Source organism: Propithecus coquereli, unplaced genomic scaffold, assembly GCF_000956105.1.
Source record: "Propithecus coquereli isolate 6110/MARCELLA unplaced genomic scaffold, Pcoq_1.0 Scaffold81, whole genome shotgun sequence".
NCBI lineage: Eukaryota > Metazoa > Chordata > Mammalia > Primates > Indriidae > Propithecus > Propithecus coquereli.
In genome coordinates this window covers 1,919,060-1,937,106 of record NW_012154285.1, presented here as the reverse complement: position 1 = coordinate 1,937,106, position 18,047 = coordinate 1,919,060, and the positions used below count along the sequence as shown (strand labels likewise).

The following is an 18,047-nucleotide window of genomic DNA, read 5'->3' as shown; positions in this document are numbered from 1 at the left end:
CACATATGTTTTCTTCTAAGATTTTATAGTTTTAGTTCTTATATTTAGATCTTTGATCCATTTAGAGTTTGTTTTTTTATTTGGTGTGAATAAAGATAACTCCATTTTCTTTGCATATGTCTATATAGTTGTCCCTTCACCACTTGTCAAAAAGTGATTTTTTTTCCTCCCATTGCATTGCCTTAAAAAATCAATGGACGATATATTTGAGTATATACTTATGTTACATTGATTTATATTTCTATCTTAGGTCAGTACCACAGTCTTGATTTATGTAACTTTGTAGAAAGTTTTGAGATCAGAAAGTATGAATTTTTAACTTTGTTCTTTTTCAAAGTTATTTGGCTATTCTTGGACCCTTGCATTTCCTTTTGAATGTTAGAGTCAGCTTACTGATTTTTGCAAAAAAGAGACCTGAGATTTTGATAAGGATCGCAGTGAACTTGTAGATTAATTTTTTCGGTGGTATCACCATCTTAAGAATATTAGCTCTTTTGATCCTTGATCAGGAGATGTATTTCCATCTATTTAAGACTTCTTTCATTTCTTTCAACAATGTTTTGTAGTTTTCAGAGCATACATTTTGCACTTCTTTTTGAAAGTTTATTCCTAAGTATTTTTTCTCTTTTTATACTATTGTATTATAAATGATATTGTTTTCTTAATTTAATTTTCTAATATTTTATTGCTATTGTATAGAAATACTATTTATGTTTGTATATTGCCTAGTGGAGGGCCAGGGCCAAATTTTCTGATGTTCTGATCAAGCATCAGTCTCAGCAGACACTATATCCCTTGGTCTCTACTGTGTGGTCTTCACGGGTGCTCCTTCCCCTCTTCCAGCTGCCGTGTGTCTGGCCTGTATTCCCACCCCCACCCCCAGGGTAGAGCTGTTTTCTTTCTTTTAGATGCAATGAGATTCTTCTGGTAACCTGATGGTTTTTATTATACTTCTGCCTGAGAACTAAGACTTTTGTACCATAGGGGAAATCGAATAGATGGGACTATGCATAGTTTTAGCAGTGACTCCTGTTTCCCTCCCCAACCAGGACCCTAAGGGAAGCTGTCTCAGGATTATCCCATATCTTCCCTCTACGTGAGGGAAGATTCATAGATCCTGCAAGCTCCCCTATATTTATAGTCCCCAGGTTCTTTACACTCTCACAGTAGCCCATATTTAGCTTTTAGAAATTCATTTAAAAGTTTTACTTGAATTCTTCTTCTTAGCCTATATGAGATCCAGCAGTGTCTGCCTCAGGGAAGTAAATGCTCAGTATCTATTCCTCCCTCCAGGCACATGTCTTACTCCAGATTGTAGGTTAGTTTGTTACCCTGCAGCTGCAGTTCTCTGACAGGCTTAATAAAAATTATTAATTTGCAGTTTGATAAGGGTGGGAGAAATGCACTTTCCAGCTCTCTACATTTCTGAATTGAAACTGGGACCTGGCTGTCTTGATTTTGTCTCTGATTTTTATCAAGCGGAGAATAATCCAGGCTGCTCATTTTGAGAGTACTTTAAATAAGATAGAACAAAGAATGAACTCAAAATAAAGGGAGGATTAGAGGGTGTTCAACATAGAGAGGAGATGAGAGGTCCAAACTTATTTCCTTAGCTTGAACCTCTCTCCCTGAACTCTGTACTCGTGTAACCAGCTTCTTACTTAACATCTTTCAGATGTCTAATATACATTGAAAACTTAACATTTTCAAAAATGAACTCTGGATTCTTTCTCTCTTCCCCAAATCTGGCTCTTCTGCAGCCTTCCCCTAGCTCAGGGATGGGAACTCCATTCTTTTGGTTGCTCATGCCAAAATCCCCGCAGTCATATGTGACTTCTCCCTGTCTCTCACATTCAATCCATTTCAATGTCAAATCTTGTCCAGAGCTGACTTCAGAATACATCCAGAATCTGAACGTTTCTCATCACCTCCATTGCCACCTCCTCAATATAACCACCTTCATGTCTCTATCGGATGGGTCAAATAGGCCTCTCTGGGTCTCAGTCTGTGGCACTGAGCTGTCACTGTCAGCTTACTCTCCCTAAACTTGGGGGTTTACTTGAATGAATGTGAAGTTTACTAATGAAATACTATTGCGTGTTGAGTTCTGCTTCTGTCATGGAGGAATTAGCTCTGAGAATAAATAATCCCTTTGTGGATTACAACTATGAACTCAGGATAAAATTTTTTTTAAAAATCTCTGGAGCATGAACAAAACCAGGAGTATTTTGGAGTGGAGTCAAGTTTGACCAGAACAGGTTATTTTCCTGATTTGTTGGCCTTGGCCCTGAGGATACCTATAGTTACAGCAATGAAACAGGTAGACTAAACTGGTATAGAGACTGCTCCATCATCTGCCTGGGGCAACCACTGACATAGGCAACCACTAGGATGACTCTCAGAACCATCATGCTGGATGAAAGCAGCCAGACATGAAGGGTGCATATTATGATTCCATTTATACAAAATTCTAGAAAATTCGTACTAATCTGTGGTGTCAGCACGAGTGGTTGCCTGGCGCCAGGGCAGAGGGAGCCATGGGCTGACAAGAGGCATAGGGATCTTTTGGGGTGATGGGAATGTTGTGTCTCAGTGTGTTGGTTGTTTCATGGGTTTATACCATCGAACTCATTGAACTATATCCTTTAAACAGATGCATTGTACTGTGTATAAATTATACCTCAATAAGGTTGATAAAAGGTCCTGAAGTCTGTATTTAGGTCTTGCCTTTCCCCATCAGCCTATGGTCCTCCAGAGGCAGGGCCACATCTTACTTGCATGGGCTGCACTGAGACAGCAATGCTCAGTGCTGAGGAGGCCACTGATACAGAGAACCTGAGTGCAAATTCATGCTCTTCATTTCACCAGATGTGATCCCTGGCCTCTCTAGGGCCTCAGTTTCCCCATCCATATATAGTGACACAACACCTAATGTATAGAGTATTTGGAGAGTTAAATGGGTATAATTCTGTGCAAAGTTTTGAAAACAATGCAAGGTACACAGTAAACACTTAATGCATGATAGCTATTATTGTTCCTTTTGATGTTTATTATTTGGTAAAAACTCAAGGTAAAATGAATATCTTTTGAGTACCTACTGTGCCTCAGACACAGTGCACTTTGCTAAATTCAGTAATACATACAAAGTGTTTGATTCAAATGATAATTGAATATCAAAGATTATTTTCTTTACATTGTTTTGATTATTTTTGCCTATATTAATGTGGAATTTCAGCATTTTTTTGTGACCTCATGAGAAACATGCTACCTGATTCTGTAGATTTTTTTTCTTCTAACATAGCAGCACATTTCCCAGGTTGGGAGAGGGGTCACAAGGGAAGCCTTCTAAGGCACAGTCAGCCTTCCATCAGTGCAGACAGCAGAGTCAACAGTGTGGCAGACACAGATGGTGGCTGATACATGGACTAAATTCTTGCCTCTTTTCTAAACAGAAAATGAAGCAAATGATATGTCTGACAAGATCCCCAAAGGGGACATATTCACATCTGGAGGGCCCCTTTGTGCTGCTTTTATTTTAGAGTAACATAGTTGCAAAAGTGTAATTTGACAGTAAAAATATTAACCTCTAAAGGCAACTTTCCCAAGATGACATTTACAAGCCATCTCACACATGCACACAGATTAACATGACACAAATTGTCTGTTTCCAATCTCCATGTCCCTGTCCTCAGCTCTTCTTATATTAGGATCGATAGCATTTGGTTTTCAACTTTCCTCTTGGGGCTCACACAGCCCTGAAGGTATCATTTAAATGAATGATGGGAATCTGACTCTGATCTTTACTTTTCCATGTCTTCCTATCGACTGACACTCCTCTCCCCAACAGACCTGTATTCACCCTGTGAGCTCACACACAGGAATCTCAGTCCCTAGTTAAAAGGCCAAATTGACCCTTGGGAACCCAAGGCCTCACATTTATCAGCTTTGTGATCTCATACTTCCTCCGTTTCTTCTCCTGGTCTGATTCTGCTCATGGTATATAAAGCGACTCTTTTTTAATGCTATTAACATGATAACTTCATCTAAGTTACCTCCTCTCCCTTCTTACCCAGACACACACTACTTGTGGTGGTACGCAGGAATGAATGGGTCCCAGAGAAAACAGTTGTGATGTATTCACACATTCAGCATCTACTTGCTGAGTGCCTACTGTGTGCCCCACACTGTGCTAGGAGCAGAGACATGCAAGGAAGAGTAGACAGGTCCATGTCCTCAAGCAGATTACCTCCAGGTGGGGAACAGAGATAAAAACAACCAGGAGCACTGCAAGAGTGGTAACTATTGCGAAGTAAATTATATAGTATAACAGAGCGATCTGGTGGAATAAATCTAGTGTCAGTCATATGATATAAGGAATATGAAGACTGTAAGTAATATATTGTATGTAATATAGCAATATTGTAAACTTAGCATACGCAGTAGTGCACAGAGCAAATTTAGATAGAGGAAAATAGTATGATATAGATGAAGAGTGAACAGATGGGGGTGCCAAGTTTAAAGGAGCAAGGACTCGGGGAATGCATTCTGAGGAGTGGCTTTTGAGCATCATTTACGATGCCTTTGGTGGCATGTAACAAAACAAAAAAATAGACCAAAATAGCTTTAACAACAAAGTCACTTGGTAAGTGTCAAATTCCGCAGGTTGTAGGTGGGCTGGTCCAGCCGCCCCTCCAGGTTATTAAGAGCCTAGGTTCCTGCGTCTTTCTGTCCTTCTGGGCTCGCAGTGTCAGTCTGGGCCTCGGCCAGCTCCCTCTGGGCTCTTGGATCCCTGCGACAGTTCCAGCTGTCATTTTCCACAGGACAACATCCGGTGGGGGAGGAGGCATCACTTCCGGTGCATCTCTCTGAGCCATGAGACCTTTCCCAGAATCCCTGGCTAACTTCTCACACCTCATTGGCCAGTGTCATGTCACGTGCCCCTTCCCTAAACCAATCATTGGCAAGGAAGATGGAGTTTTACTCACTAGGTTAGCGAGGTGGGTGGTGGATGGAGGGCCATGATTTTCTGAAGAAAACGTAATTAGAAAAGAGGAAGGGGTGTGTGTGTGTGTGTGTGTTGGGCAGAGGGGCTGGCGCGTGGTTGGATGTCCAGTAGGAAACCAGTTATGAATGTGTCAGATCCGAAGGATGCTGGGTGACAGCCCTGACAAGATGGCGTGATGGCCTTGGGACAGACCGAGGTCAGGAGAGGTCACGGGAAGATGAAGACCGTGAGGGAGGTATGTGCGAGGCGGGACAGAGGGGTGCAGGGGGAGGCTGGAGAAGGAGGCAGGCCCAGGTCGTTAGGGGCCGGGTAGACCTCAGTAGGAGTATGGATCGTATCTGGAGCGGCACAGGAAGTTTCTGGAGAGGACAGAGCCCTGGGCCCGTTGTCTGCAGTCAGCTGCTGGCTCGTGGTGTTACACACACACCACCTGGGTAAGTGGGTCCCTTTCCCTGCGCTGGCTTCAGTACAGGTAAAATGAGGCTCATGACAGGATCATGGAGTTACTGTGGGGCTTAGTGCATTGAGAGGTGAGGAAGAGTGTTGCAGCAGTGAGGTCCTGCACAGATAGGAGCTGTGTACTACGGTCAGTTCTCGTTATCTGGGGGAGTTACATGGTTGCTGTGAACACCGAATTAGGAAATGCTGAACCTTTGCTTTAGGAGATACACACACACACACACACACACACACACACACACACGCACACACACACACGTCTCATGGACTACAATCTTAAATTCTAAAAACAACTCATCTGGTTAGATTTTATTTTACAAAAATCAATGTTCAGAAGTGTTAAGTGACTTGTCTGAGGCCACGCCACTAACGGACGCCAGAGCAGGGATTCAAATTCTGTCGTACCGGACCCAAAGTCGAGGCTTCCTGCATTGCACTCCACTGCCCCACTCTGTCCATGGTCTGGCTTTTTCTCTCTGAGAGCTGAGACAAGAAGGCAGAGCAGAGCCTTGTTTGACCTCGACGCAGGATGTGCAGGGATGGGGGAGGTGGTTCAACATTTCCACCGCTCCGTGCATTTCCACCAATGACCACAAAAGCACTCTATGTATTGATTTTGGGGTTACAAAAAACTTTTAGGGAGTAGGTGAATTCGCAAATAAGGAATCCACAATAATGAGAATATGCTGTGATTGGTGAGACCATGGAGTGAGGACCTCTGGTTTCTATATATCTGATGTATCCTCTATACGTTATCACATACCTTGGGTTTTAGCACTCAATATTATTAGCCTTACTTGAATTACTTAAAATTAGGGGACATATATTTTTTTTAGATGTATGCCTATCCCAGGAGAAAGAACTCAAATGATAGTCAACATACAGAATTGCTAAAGCCTCTCACTTTGTTATGTTTTTAAATAATTTCTTTTATCCCACATGGGCTATACAGTGATTCTTAAAAAATAGGGCAGGAGTGTGCTCTGTGTGTGCTCTGAAAGAATGCAGAGGGTCACTGCATTATGATTTCATTTCTTATGCACAGAAAGGGTCTCACAGTTTCCAGAACTGATGTGTTCCTTCCAGTAGGATGTGATTCACAGTGATTTGAAGTGGGATTAGGGGTGGATGGATAGCAGTAGACAAGGAAGAACCAGAATTTTCCACAAATGCAGGAGAATTGAGGTCTGCACTGTGGAAGTTAGGACTGGAAAAGTTCTAGCAATAGGTGATGACCAACTGAGCTAGTGAGAAGAGCAGAACTCCCTAACGTAGGCTTCTAATTGGTAGGGAGACTCATTCTCTTGAAGTAGTCTGCGTGCCACAGGCAGAGCAAGCAGAGTCCAGGGACGATTAGGGGTCTTACTGAGCCTTCAACTTCACCCAGTGCAGTGCTCTCATGAGAAGGCAGGGATTTCTCTATAATGGGGCTTCCTCACCCTTTTTAAGTACCTAAATGGGTGACAGTCAGGCTTGACACTGTGTCAGCATTGTGGGATTTAAAAATAAGAACATGATCCCCCATTCTATTTTCTACTCTAAATGGAAATCTTGTTCTGATTATTTTCTTTACAATCCTGGGCACAATAATGCAGATTTAAGTCCCTCAAACATGCCCTAAAAGACAGCTAATTTGTTCTCCCTTTTTTAGAAAGTAAAGCAAAGAGAAGGATAGGATAACTGGGTTTTTCTTTTAATTAGAAAAGTTAAAGAAATGCCATTTTCAGCTCCCACTGGTATTTTGGGGATGAGAGATACATTAGCTACCACTGTCCACTACTATCTTAGGGCAGATTTGCTGCTCAGACAGGAGAGGCTGCAGGGAAAAGGACTGATGGGGTTAAGTTCTGACAGAATAGGAAAGGTGCCGCAAGAACGAATGTAGCCAGACTCACAGTAACTCTCCAGCAATCCCTGCTCATCGCTTTGTGAATGAGGGTTACCAACTCAAAGCCACTATTAATTCCGCTGGTTTCACAACTAGTGGCCTGTGTTAATTATACTTTGAGATTCCTAAAGACATTTTTGACATTGTGAAATGTCAATAACAAGGATCCCTCTCTGTGACTGGGGATGCAAAGTGATCCTAAGTGTTCCATTAGCTATTTTCTCCTTGGTCTTTGATTTCAATTGATAGTGAACTACAGAGCTGTTGAGTGGTACAAGCCTCTTCAATTCCTTTCCATGGGAGCACATTCGTGTTAGTGCCATTTTGGGGGGCGGGATGGGATAATTTGTCTCAAACAACTCTGATTTTTGCTTTTTCAGTTTGAGAGTTGGCACTTCTTTTTTCTTTTTTTTTAAATTTTTAAAAATTTTAGTAGATCTAGGGGGCAAAGGTGGTTTTTCGATTCATGGGTGAATTGTATAGTGGTGAAGTCAAGGCTTTTAGTGCACCTGTCACGCGAACAGTTTACATTGTACCTGGGCTTCTGACATCTTTCTAGAGCCATTCACCTGATGATGTCAAGCAGGCAGTTGAGCTCAGAAGAGAGGCCTGAACTGTAGGTACAAATTCAGATGAAGAAGAAAAGCATCATGAATAAGTCCTGGTTTGTGGCTTGCAAAACTGGTGGTGTGGCGGTGCCACTGGCTGAGGCAGGGAGCCCTGCCAACAGCGAGGCCTGACGCTGCACCTGGGCAGTGTGGATGGGAAGGTCCCCATGGTACTCTTTTTTTTTTAATTTCAGAATATTATGGGTGTAATTATGGTAATTATGGGGGTAATTATGGTAATTATGGGGGTTACATAAATTGCTTTTTTACCATTTGAGTCAAAGTTATTAATATAAATGTGTCCATCACCCAGATAGTGTACATTGCACCCACTAGGTGTGAATTTGCCCGTTCCCTCTTCCCCCCTCCCACCTCTCAACTCTCTGTGAATGTTACTTCCATATGTGCACATAAGCGTTGATCAGTTAGTTCCAATTTGATGGTGAGTACATGTGGTGCTTGTTTTTCCATTCTTGTGATACTTCACTTAGTGGAATGGGCTTAAGCTCTGTCCAGCATAGTATAAAAAGTGCTAGATCACCATTGTTTTTTGTGGCTGAATAGTACTCCATGGTATACATATACCACATTTTATTAATCCACTCATGTATTGATGGGCACTTGGGTTGTTTCCACATCTTTGCAATTGCGAATTGTGCTGCTATAAACATTCGAGTGCAGGTGTCTTTTTTATAGAATGTCTTTTTGTCCTTTGGGTCCTCCACACATGAAGTGATTCTTGATCCCTCTTCCTCTGCACCTAGACACATAAACACATTTTCCTGATGGTCCAAGTGAGAAAGTCAGCAACAATTTATTTGCTTATCCTCAATATGTAAAGTAAAACCAGGGCTTACATTGTCTAATATTTAACCTGCTAATGCATGCACATTAGAAAGGGTACCCCAAGTGCTGAGTCAAAAGACCATAACAAAATGCTACATTCATACCTTCATTCTGAAAAATTATAGTTTAATGGGGAAAAAATAATTATATCCATGTTTCTCATGCATTTTATGAGTATTTTTCCCGCCAGGATTTTATTCTAGTGCAAAGCTCTCTTGATTTTTCAGACCTTCTTTATGACTTGAATAAGGTGGGTTTTTAGTAACATTAAAACCTTTTATGCATCTTCAAATATGGTGCAAGAGTGAAATATGATGTACATGGGCTTTGATTAGTGGTGTTTTGAGTACATAAAAAAGGTAAGATAAAGAAAAAACACATACACACAAAAGGCAACAGAGGTTATATAACTCCATTAAGTTATGTTAATGGTTTTACTTGTCAGTACTTTGTAACACAAAGTGGTTTTCCTGGAGTCTATTTGTCAGTATTTGTCACTAATTAGTGCCTACAAATTACCTTTGTACAAGTCTTGTTCATCTGGGTGTTTGGGTGTCTAATAAATCAGAGCTGTTGCAGTTTGTGAACTTTCACTATTGTCGGTTTTTGCTTGTACTTTTCCTCCTGATGCATCTCAAGGTTCTGCTTCCTCCCCAAAGGTTTCCAACAACTGTGACTCCGTTTTTGTGAATGGGAAGGAAATGAAGAGCAAAGTGGACACGATCGTGAACTTCACTCACCAGCACTTCACCTCCCAGTTTGAGGTCACTGTGTGGGCACCCAGACTCCCCCTGCAGATTGAGATCTCGGACACGGAGCTGAGCCAGGTCAAGGGCTGGAGGATCCCGGTGGCCTCTAACAGAAGGTGAGGACCCAGAGAGAGGACCGTGGACCTGATGCTCCCGGGGCCCAGAGCTCTGTGGGAGGCAAAATGACCCCCAGCACTCAAGCCCTAGTGAAGCGGCATCCACAGTGGGTAACAGTGGTCATGGCTTGAAGTTCAGATGGATCTGACTTGGGTACTTACTAGCGCTTTGATGTGAATAAATTATAGTAAAGATAATAATGATAGTAACAACCTCATGTAGTAGTTGCTAGGATTCAGTAAAATGATGCAATGCAGAAGAAGCACTGAACACAAGACCTGGCATTTAGGATATAGCTATTTTCCGTTCAGTTCCCCTCCTTGTGAGTGTCACTCTTCATCCCTGGAGTGCAGTGCAGTGGTTAAGACTGTGGGCCCTGGAATTAGGCGGCCTGAGTTTAACTCTGGCTTTACAACCTGTAGCTGTGTGACTTAGACAGGTGACCTAACCCATGTATTTCTCAGTTTCCTTGTTCATAAATTAGGGATGATGATATTACTTCCAGTGAGTTTATAATTATTTTAAAATTACAAGTTTTTAAAAAATGAATAGGACATAATATGTCCTAAAATAACAGGATTGTTTTGTTTCATTAATGCATTTCTAAAATTATATGTATTCACTGACCATTTTTATGATACTGTCACTTTTTAATGAAATATACACTTAATAGTATTCTTCCCACTTTATCTCTTTGCTTAAGGGAAACTTCACATCGCTAGCACAAATGAACAACTAGTATCATTTATAATAAAATAAATTTAACCTGAAATTAATACAAAGAAAACAAAACAGTGTTATTCAATTCTTAGTAGATACTGTTGTCTGCCTGTATGAGTTTGTCTTTATTAATAGAAACTAGCAAGTGTCAGAGCAGCTTTAAAGACAGGCTAGCACTGAATAGAGACATTCCCTGTGATATGTTCAGAAGGATTGAAAAATAAAATAAGAATAACTTTTCAGTATGTCATTCAATGTTTTTTTAAGTTGAATGCTACATTCCTCTGCTACTAAAATCATCTTTCTTACCCACAGAGATATTCATCCCTTGCTTCAAGAAACCCAAATTGCTATGCTATTGTGCTGGTGAAAATTTTTTCTGTCACTTTGTAAATGATTCTCAGACCTTTCAGGGAGGCTGAACAGTACATTGTAAAGAGGGTGGGTTCCAGAAGTCAAGCGAGCTGGATCCAGATCTGCTAATTAGCAGTTGTCTGGGCCATACACTAACCACTGCCAGCCTTGGTTTCTTCGAGCAAAAATAGGAACGTGTTTCACAGCTGTGGAGAAGGTGAATAGAGTTAGGTGTACAAGGGAGAGCACGCACACAGAGGGGGTGGCACTCTGGGCGTGGACCCCGCCTCTGCAGGTGACCAGTGTGTGGCCTTGGCTGAGTAGCCTCTCCTCGCCTGCCTGGGTGTCCTCATCAGTAAGGTCAGGGAAATAATCAACCTCATTCTTTGGGGTCTGTGAAGATGACGTGAGTTAAACACATGTGGCATTGTGTGTTACATGGGCGATCAGCATCAGCTCTCACCCTTAGATGCAGCACATGGCACAGGACACTCAGTAGCTCTAACTCAGCACACACGAATCTCTGCCCCTTTCTCCCCTGACACAGTCCCCATCCACTGAGGGTTGCAGACTGTCAGCAACCACCAGACAAAATGCTCTCATAAAAGGACACAGGACAGGTTTAGTTTTAGCATGACCAGTTTCCAGAACACCAAGGCCAGAGACTCAGCCTCCACCTGTCTGAGGCCTGAGCCTCCCATGGCTCTGGGTTGGGGAAGGAGGAGCTGAGCCTGCTGCCCAGGTGGCCCCAGTGACCACAAGAGTCCTCGCCAAGTGAACGGACGAGCAGTGAGTGGACCCAGGCTGAGCAGGTCTGTACAGCCACATACAATCCGAAAAACATGGGCATGCAGGACTTGTTAACAGTGAGGACATTTATTCTGTTTTGGTTCCTTTCTGCCCCAGGCCCACGCGGGAGAGTGACGACGAGGAGGAGGAGGAGAAGAAGGGGCGCGGGTGTTCTTTGCAGTACCAGCACGCCACGGTGCGCGTCCTCACCCAGTTTGTGGCCGAGTCGCCTGACGTGGGTCAGCTGACCTACATGCTTGGCCCCGACTGGCAGTTCGACATCACCGACCTCGTGACCGAGTTCATGAAGGTGGAGGAGTCGAAAGTCGCTCAGTTACAGGATGGCAGGACCCTGGCGGGTCGGGAGCCAGGAATAACCACCGTGCAGGTACAGGTCGCCCACCCTTGCCCCGTGCCTAATGCCCGTCTATGCCAGTGAGCGCCCAGGTGGATGCTGTTGTGCAGGGACGTGTGTGTGTGTGCATGTGTGTGTGCGCGTGTGTGCATGTACACGTGAACACACATCTGAGCGTGTGCAGTATCGTCTGTGTGCAGGTATTGTCTGTGTGTGTTAAGAGAATTATGAGAAGCCATAGAGTACATGCTGATTTTAATAACCTAAACTCAGATTAAGTTTTGCATTTTGGTGAGATGCGAGAAAAATATCTAATCTCTTTTACCAGAGAAAGCTAAATGAAACACATAGTATAAGTAATCTTTTCCTCAATATGATACTCTGAAAGCTGGTTTTTCTTCCTCACCTTGAATTTTAACTGTTCAGTTATCCCTTGTACAATAGGCAAAACATTTTAAAAATATATCTTTGCCCAAAAAATAATAAAGAATCCATAGTTAAATATTCTCTATCTTATCATAGTAATAGTCAAACTGTTTTCTAGCCAATCATGGCGAGATAGTTATGCAGAAATGGTTCAGCATGTTTTCTTTTTACAAATTCAAAATATTTCTGCTCATAGTTAATTAAGTCATATTTTGGTGTAGTCAAAGTTAAGTTTTACAAAGCTAGATTAAATGTGTTATATTCTGAATATGTTTTCTATTTCTGTGTAACAAATTGCCACAAACTTAGAAGCCTAAAAAACATCCACTTGTTAGCTCAGATTTCTGTAGGTCAGGAATCCACGTGGGCTGGGCTGGGTTCTGTGCTCAGGGACCAGGAGGCTGAAATCAAGGTCTTGGCTGGGCTGGGCTCTTATCTGAGAGTTTGGGGAAACAATTGGCTTCCAGCCTCCTTCAGGTTGTTGGCTGAACTTAGTTCTTTGTGATCATAGAATGAGGTCCCTGTTTCCTTGCTGACTGTTGGCCCAGAGTCACTCTGCTCTGAGAGGCCACCTGCATTCCTTTCCACGTGGCTCCTTTCGTCTTTGGTAATGGCTGATAGAGTCCTTCTCCCACTTTGAATCTCTGACTTCCCCTCTGCTACCAGCTGGGAAAAGGTCTCTGCTTTTAAGAGCTCGTGTGATTACATTGAGTCCACCTGGAAAATTCAGCATAAGCTCCCTGTCTTAAGGCCAACTGTGCCATATAACATCCTATACTCATGAAAGTGCTTTCTCATCATGGTCACAGGTACCAGAGATCAGGGCAGGGCATCTTTGAGAGGACCTTTGTGGAAATTTCTCCTACCTTCCTCTCCAGGTCTTAGTCACCCCTGGTTGCACACTAGATGGGGAATCAGGAGGAATGGCTCCTTGGGACACTGAGATTCTCTGTCCCACTTTGTCTAACCGGTTTATGCAATGATGGCACAGCGACCCACACAGTGATCATCACTGTCCCACAGTCACCATTCACCTGCCAGCCAAAAGGGACATGAGCACCATTTCCTTACAGTGTTTTACCACAATTCTGCCATTTTCAAAGCCTAAATATTAATTGTTGGGAAAATGTTACTCTTTGCCTAGTACCAAGGTGGATAATTTTTAGTTATTCCCTCTAAATTAAATCAAGCTTTTTTCAGAAAATCCACTGCTATTATCATGGTATGAATTAAAGGAAAGAAAATGGATTAAGATGATTTTTATGGAACTTAAGTATAATTGAACAATCGCATAACACTTACTTAAACGATTTCCGTAAGTGCATTCATTGCGCAGAGGACTGAGAACACTTTGGTGGAAATGTCAATTGAGGAGCTGAAAATTTTTGTGTGGAGCCGAGACATGAGCTTCCTCACTCACTTTTCAGGTGCTCTCACCTCTCTCGGACTCCATCCTGGCTGAGAAGACAGTGATCGTCCTGGACGACCGAGTCACCGTCGCAGAGCTGGGAGTGCAGCTTGTGGCTGGCGTCTCTCTGTCCCTGCAGCCTCACCGAGCAGATAAAAGGGCCATCGTGTCCACAGCAGCGGCCCAGGACGTTCTTCAGTCCCCACAGCAGGTGAGAGTCCCAGACACCCTGTGTCCCCAGTCAGTGGAGACGACTCCTCTCTTTCGGTTGTCACATCCTGCAAAGGTGATCAGTAGAGCTCTCACAGCCAGGACTGGTGATTCTTGAAGCTGTTCTTGCTTCTAGATATTCAGGTTGTCCTGTCTCTGGGAAAAGGATTCAGTGGCTTGGGTATTTTTCCTTCGTATTTGCTTTTACACACTGACCACACGCCCACATGCCATTTGCTTTCCAGCGGGTTTATCTGCGCCAGGCACAGTCTGCTGCTAGACTGTGACCAAAGACTCACAACTTTTCACTTTTGCCAAAGCAGGTTGTTTTCGATACTTGGAAATTCCATTTCAGCTACTTAAACATGGTGAATATGCACCAAATTGCTACTGTTTATAACAATTATTTTCAACTCTAAAACTCCTCTCCCTCTGTAAACTTTCACAGATCCTTTCTAAACACACAGGGGCAGTGCCATTCAAGCCAGCCAGCCTCCTAATGCGTCTTTCCAAGTGCTCCCAGCCATGCATGTTTTGCTTCATCGGCATTGACTTCCTAATGAAGAATGTTCGCAGTGATGTTATCTTGAACAGTAGCCTGATTAGTTTCACCTGAAATTGATTCAGATAAATTTTCTGATCTTTCAAAATGTTTTTAGAAAGGTCAAAGTCAAATTCTGTTGTATGCATGCAATAAATTAATTTATACTTTAATGCATTCATTGAAGCATATTATTTGTTCCTCATACTGGTGTGGCTACAGCCCATTATTGATGGCAGTTCAAGGCATGCCAGGAACTGTTCAAGATTATAAAACATGGAAATTTATTTTTCTCTCTTTTTATTTCTTTTTATATTTAAAGAATTATCTAGGAAATCATATTTATGTTTGCACATTTGAAGGAACCTGATTATAACATAATGCTTTGGTTTCATTTTCCTTAGGAAGCAATAGTTAGTTCTTGGATTTTGTTCAGTGATGGTTCGGTGACACCTTTAGACATTTACGACCCCAAGGATTATTCAGTTACTGTGTCGTCATTGGATGAAATGGTGGTGTCTGTCCAGGCAAACCTTGAGTCTAAATGGCCGGTTGTGGTTGCAGAGGGAGAAGGACAAGGGCCTCTGATTAAGTTAGAAATGATGATCAGTGAGCCTTGTCAGAAGACCAAGAGGAAAAGTGTTCTTGCTGTGGGGAAAGGAAATGTCAAGGTCAAATTTGAACCAGGTATTGACGAGCACCATGGAGGCACCAATGACATTGAGGGCATAAATCGGGACTATAAAGATCACCTCGGTAATTCCATAGAGCGTGAAGGAAACCAGGAGAGAGCAATTCAGGAATGGTTCCATCATGGCGCATCTGTCAGCCACGAGGAAAGTGCCAACAAAAGCACAACCCCACAGTCTCCCATGGAAGGAAAGAACAAGAAGTTACTCAAGAGTGGTAGTCCAGACACGTTCACGAGCTTCCCCACTCAAGGGAAGTTACCGGAGCCCAATAATCCTAGTGACCTCACAGTGACCTCAAGGGGGTTAACGGACTTGGAGATCGGCATGTACGCCCTGCTCTGTGTCTTCTGCCTGGCCATCCTGGTCTTCTTAATCAACTGTGTGGCATTTGCTTGGAAATATCGACACAAAAGGTTTGCTGTGAGCGAGCAGGGCAACATCCCCCATTCCCACGACTGGGTCTGGCTGGGGAATGAAGTGGAGCTTCTGGAGAACCCTGTTGACATCACACTCCCGTCAGAGGAGTGCACGACCGTGATTGACAGGGGGCTGCAGTTCGAGGAGAGGAACTTCCTTCTGAATGGCAGTTCCCAGAAGACTTTTCATAGTCAGCTGCTCAGGCCTTCTGACTATGTCTATGAGAAAGAAACTAAAATTGAACCTATAAGTTCTTCGGGCCCAAAGAGGAAGAGAGTCAAGTTTACTTCCTACACCACCATCCTCCCAGAGGACGGCGGCCCGTACACCAACTCCATCCTGTATGACAGCGATGATAACATCAAGTGGGTCTGCCAAGATATGGGGCTGGGGGACTCGCAGGACTTTAGGGACTATATGGAAAGACTGCAAGACCAGATGTAAACTCCTTTCTTACGTTTGTATTCACCTTTATGCCTTCTGTTTTTTGAATGGTGGAGCAGTGAGTTTGATCAGCAATAGGGGATGATTTAACAAATTTGATGTGTGGAGGTCTGGTGGGATCCCTTTCTAAGCAGGCACCAGAGGTCCGAGAGCTATTGCAGCCAGGCATTCAGCTGGGAAATGCCTCCGAACAGCCACATGTAGGGACCGGAGAACTTCTAAGACAACGGTTTTACCGACTGCCTGGTTCTAGCTCAGTGCAAATATAATAAACCTGACCCCACAGACATTGTTAGTCATCTTGTGACAAATGGCCATGTGGAATTAGAAAGGATTTGGATGTTGATTTTTCTATTCCTAGACCTTTTAAAGCACAGTGGACACTTAATTGCCCTTGGCCTGAGTTTAGACATACATGAAAGATGACTGAATGTAGCTATCCTTATTTGTTAAGAGCGCTGCTCATTATTTTTATACACATTTGCTCCTGCACCTGTTCCTTTGACCTCTGGAATTCTTTTTGAAACACAAAGAGAAGAAATTTCAGTCTTTTCTTTGAGATCTGTTTGATTTACATATATGAGTTTCATTCCCTGGGATCTGCCATGTCATGTTATTTCCTGGGTCTCCACGCAGGATGTCAGGTTTTTCCGGTTTTCTGCGCTTCGTTGTTTAGGGACAGTATCTAAGAAGCTTATTCTTACTTTGTTTTTCCTTCCTTTTGTTGTTGAACTTTCTTGTATAAGACTTGGACAAGGGGTTTTACTTAAAATGTTAATATACTACGAGGGAGGGCCATCTCTTTACAGTTTTCTACATGAAGTTTCAAAAATTTGGAGAAAAGTTGTGAATCTCAAACACTTATTTTTATTCTTTGCTTGTTGACAATTCATAGGGAACTCCTAGAGTATATTTCTGAGGGCAAAAAAACCCCAATGTCACTGTATTTATTCAAGTGCTTTGTGGTCGACACAATTTGTTATCCAAACTGAAATCTAAAAAGTAGAATTGATCTACACAGAAAGGAAATTGCCTGGGAAATAGCTGCGGATTAAACTCTCCATTTTACCAGAACAAAAAGAAATTGTAAAGTAAGTAGAATGCTGTTTCAAGTTAGCAATATATAAAAATCCATCTGTACAATGACTTCTCCCCAAAATAATCTCAATCATGACTCTCGCATAGATAAGGCCTTCACAGGGTGTGCATTGGTGGAGAAAAGCAATGGGTTTCCCCAAAAATCCATACAAATAAGTGGTCGTTCCAGAGCTCAAATAAGTGGCAGCTGTTGTGGGAAAAAACCCACAGCTATTGAAAAATCAAAGGGGCAAGAGGAAAAAAGCATCAATTCCTACTAATTTTTTAAAAAAATTTATTTTAAGAGCATCATGAATCGTCTTAAGCAAAGCAGGAATTTGGGATTAGCAAAATGTGACAACAGTTTTATTTATTAAGATGATATTGTTGGAAAAGCAGACACCGGACTATTATGCCTCATTATAAGCTTTACTGAGCCATTCGCATTTCTAAGAAATAGAATTTTAAAGGCCAAAAGTAGGAAGGGCTTGCAGGAGGCCAACTGAAGCAGTTCCCTGACTCCAAATGGCTGATAACTGAGCTAGTGAAGAGAGAGGCGCTGAGCTGTTCTCTTACTATAGATCTCCACCGATGGGAACATGGCAGCCCAGCCTCCCCTAGCCATGAAATGATAGCCAAAAAGTTTTTCTCATATCTCTTGCCCACAGGACTACAGCGTGTTTGTGAATTGTGCTGAAATTGCAGGCGACATAGGCCTGACCTCCTGAGGTCGGCGTTCAGTTGGCTTTGTGAGCGTTTAAAGACAGAGGCTGGTGAAGTTCCAAAAATCTTTCAGTTTGACTGGATAACGAAGCAAGGAGAGTCAGGCTTAGCTGCAGAAGGCGTTTGCGCAGGGACGACCGACATCTCCCAGGAAGAGCTCCCACTCAGTCAAGGCTGTTCAAAGGGTCTGGCGGGGAGGTAGCCCAAGACCAACTGTGC

At 42.8% G+C, this 18,047-nt stretch overlaps 1 protein-coding gene across 1 annotated transcript in view; it reads left to right on the top strand.

Annotated features, from left to right (window-relative positions):
* TMEM132B (transmembrane protein 132B) overlaps positions 1 to 17,312 on the top strand; it is a 162,711-nt gene extending 145,399 nt beyond the window's left edge. The window contains exons 6-9 of the mRNA XM_012663400.1: positions 9,466 to 9,671; positions 11,653 to 11,923; positions 13,744 to 13,935; positions 14,880 to 17,312. Coding sequence (XP_012518854.1) covers positions 9,466 to 9,671; positions 11,653 to 11,923; positions 13,744 to 13,935; positions 14,880 to 16,028 — 1,818 coding nt within the window. The 3' untranslated portion in view covers positions 16,029 to 17,312. The remainder of the gene's footprint in view (positions 1 to 9,465; positions 9,672 to 11,652; positions 11,924 to 13,743; positions 13,936 to 14,879) is intronic.
* Positions 17,313 to 18,047: the final 735 nt, after the last annotated feature.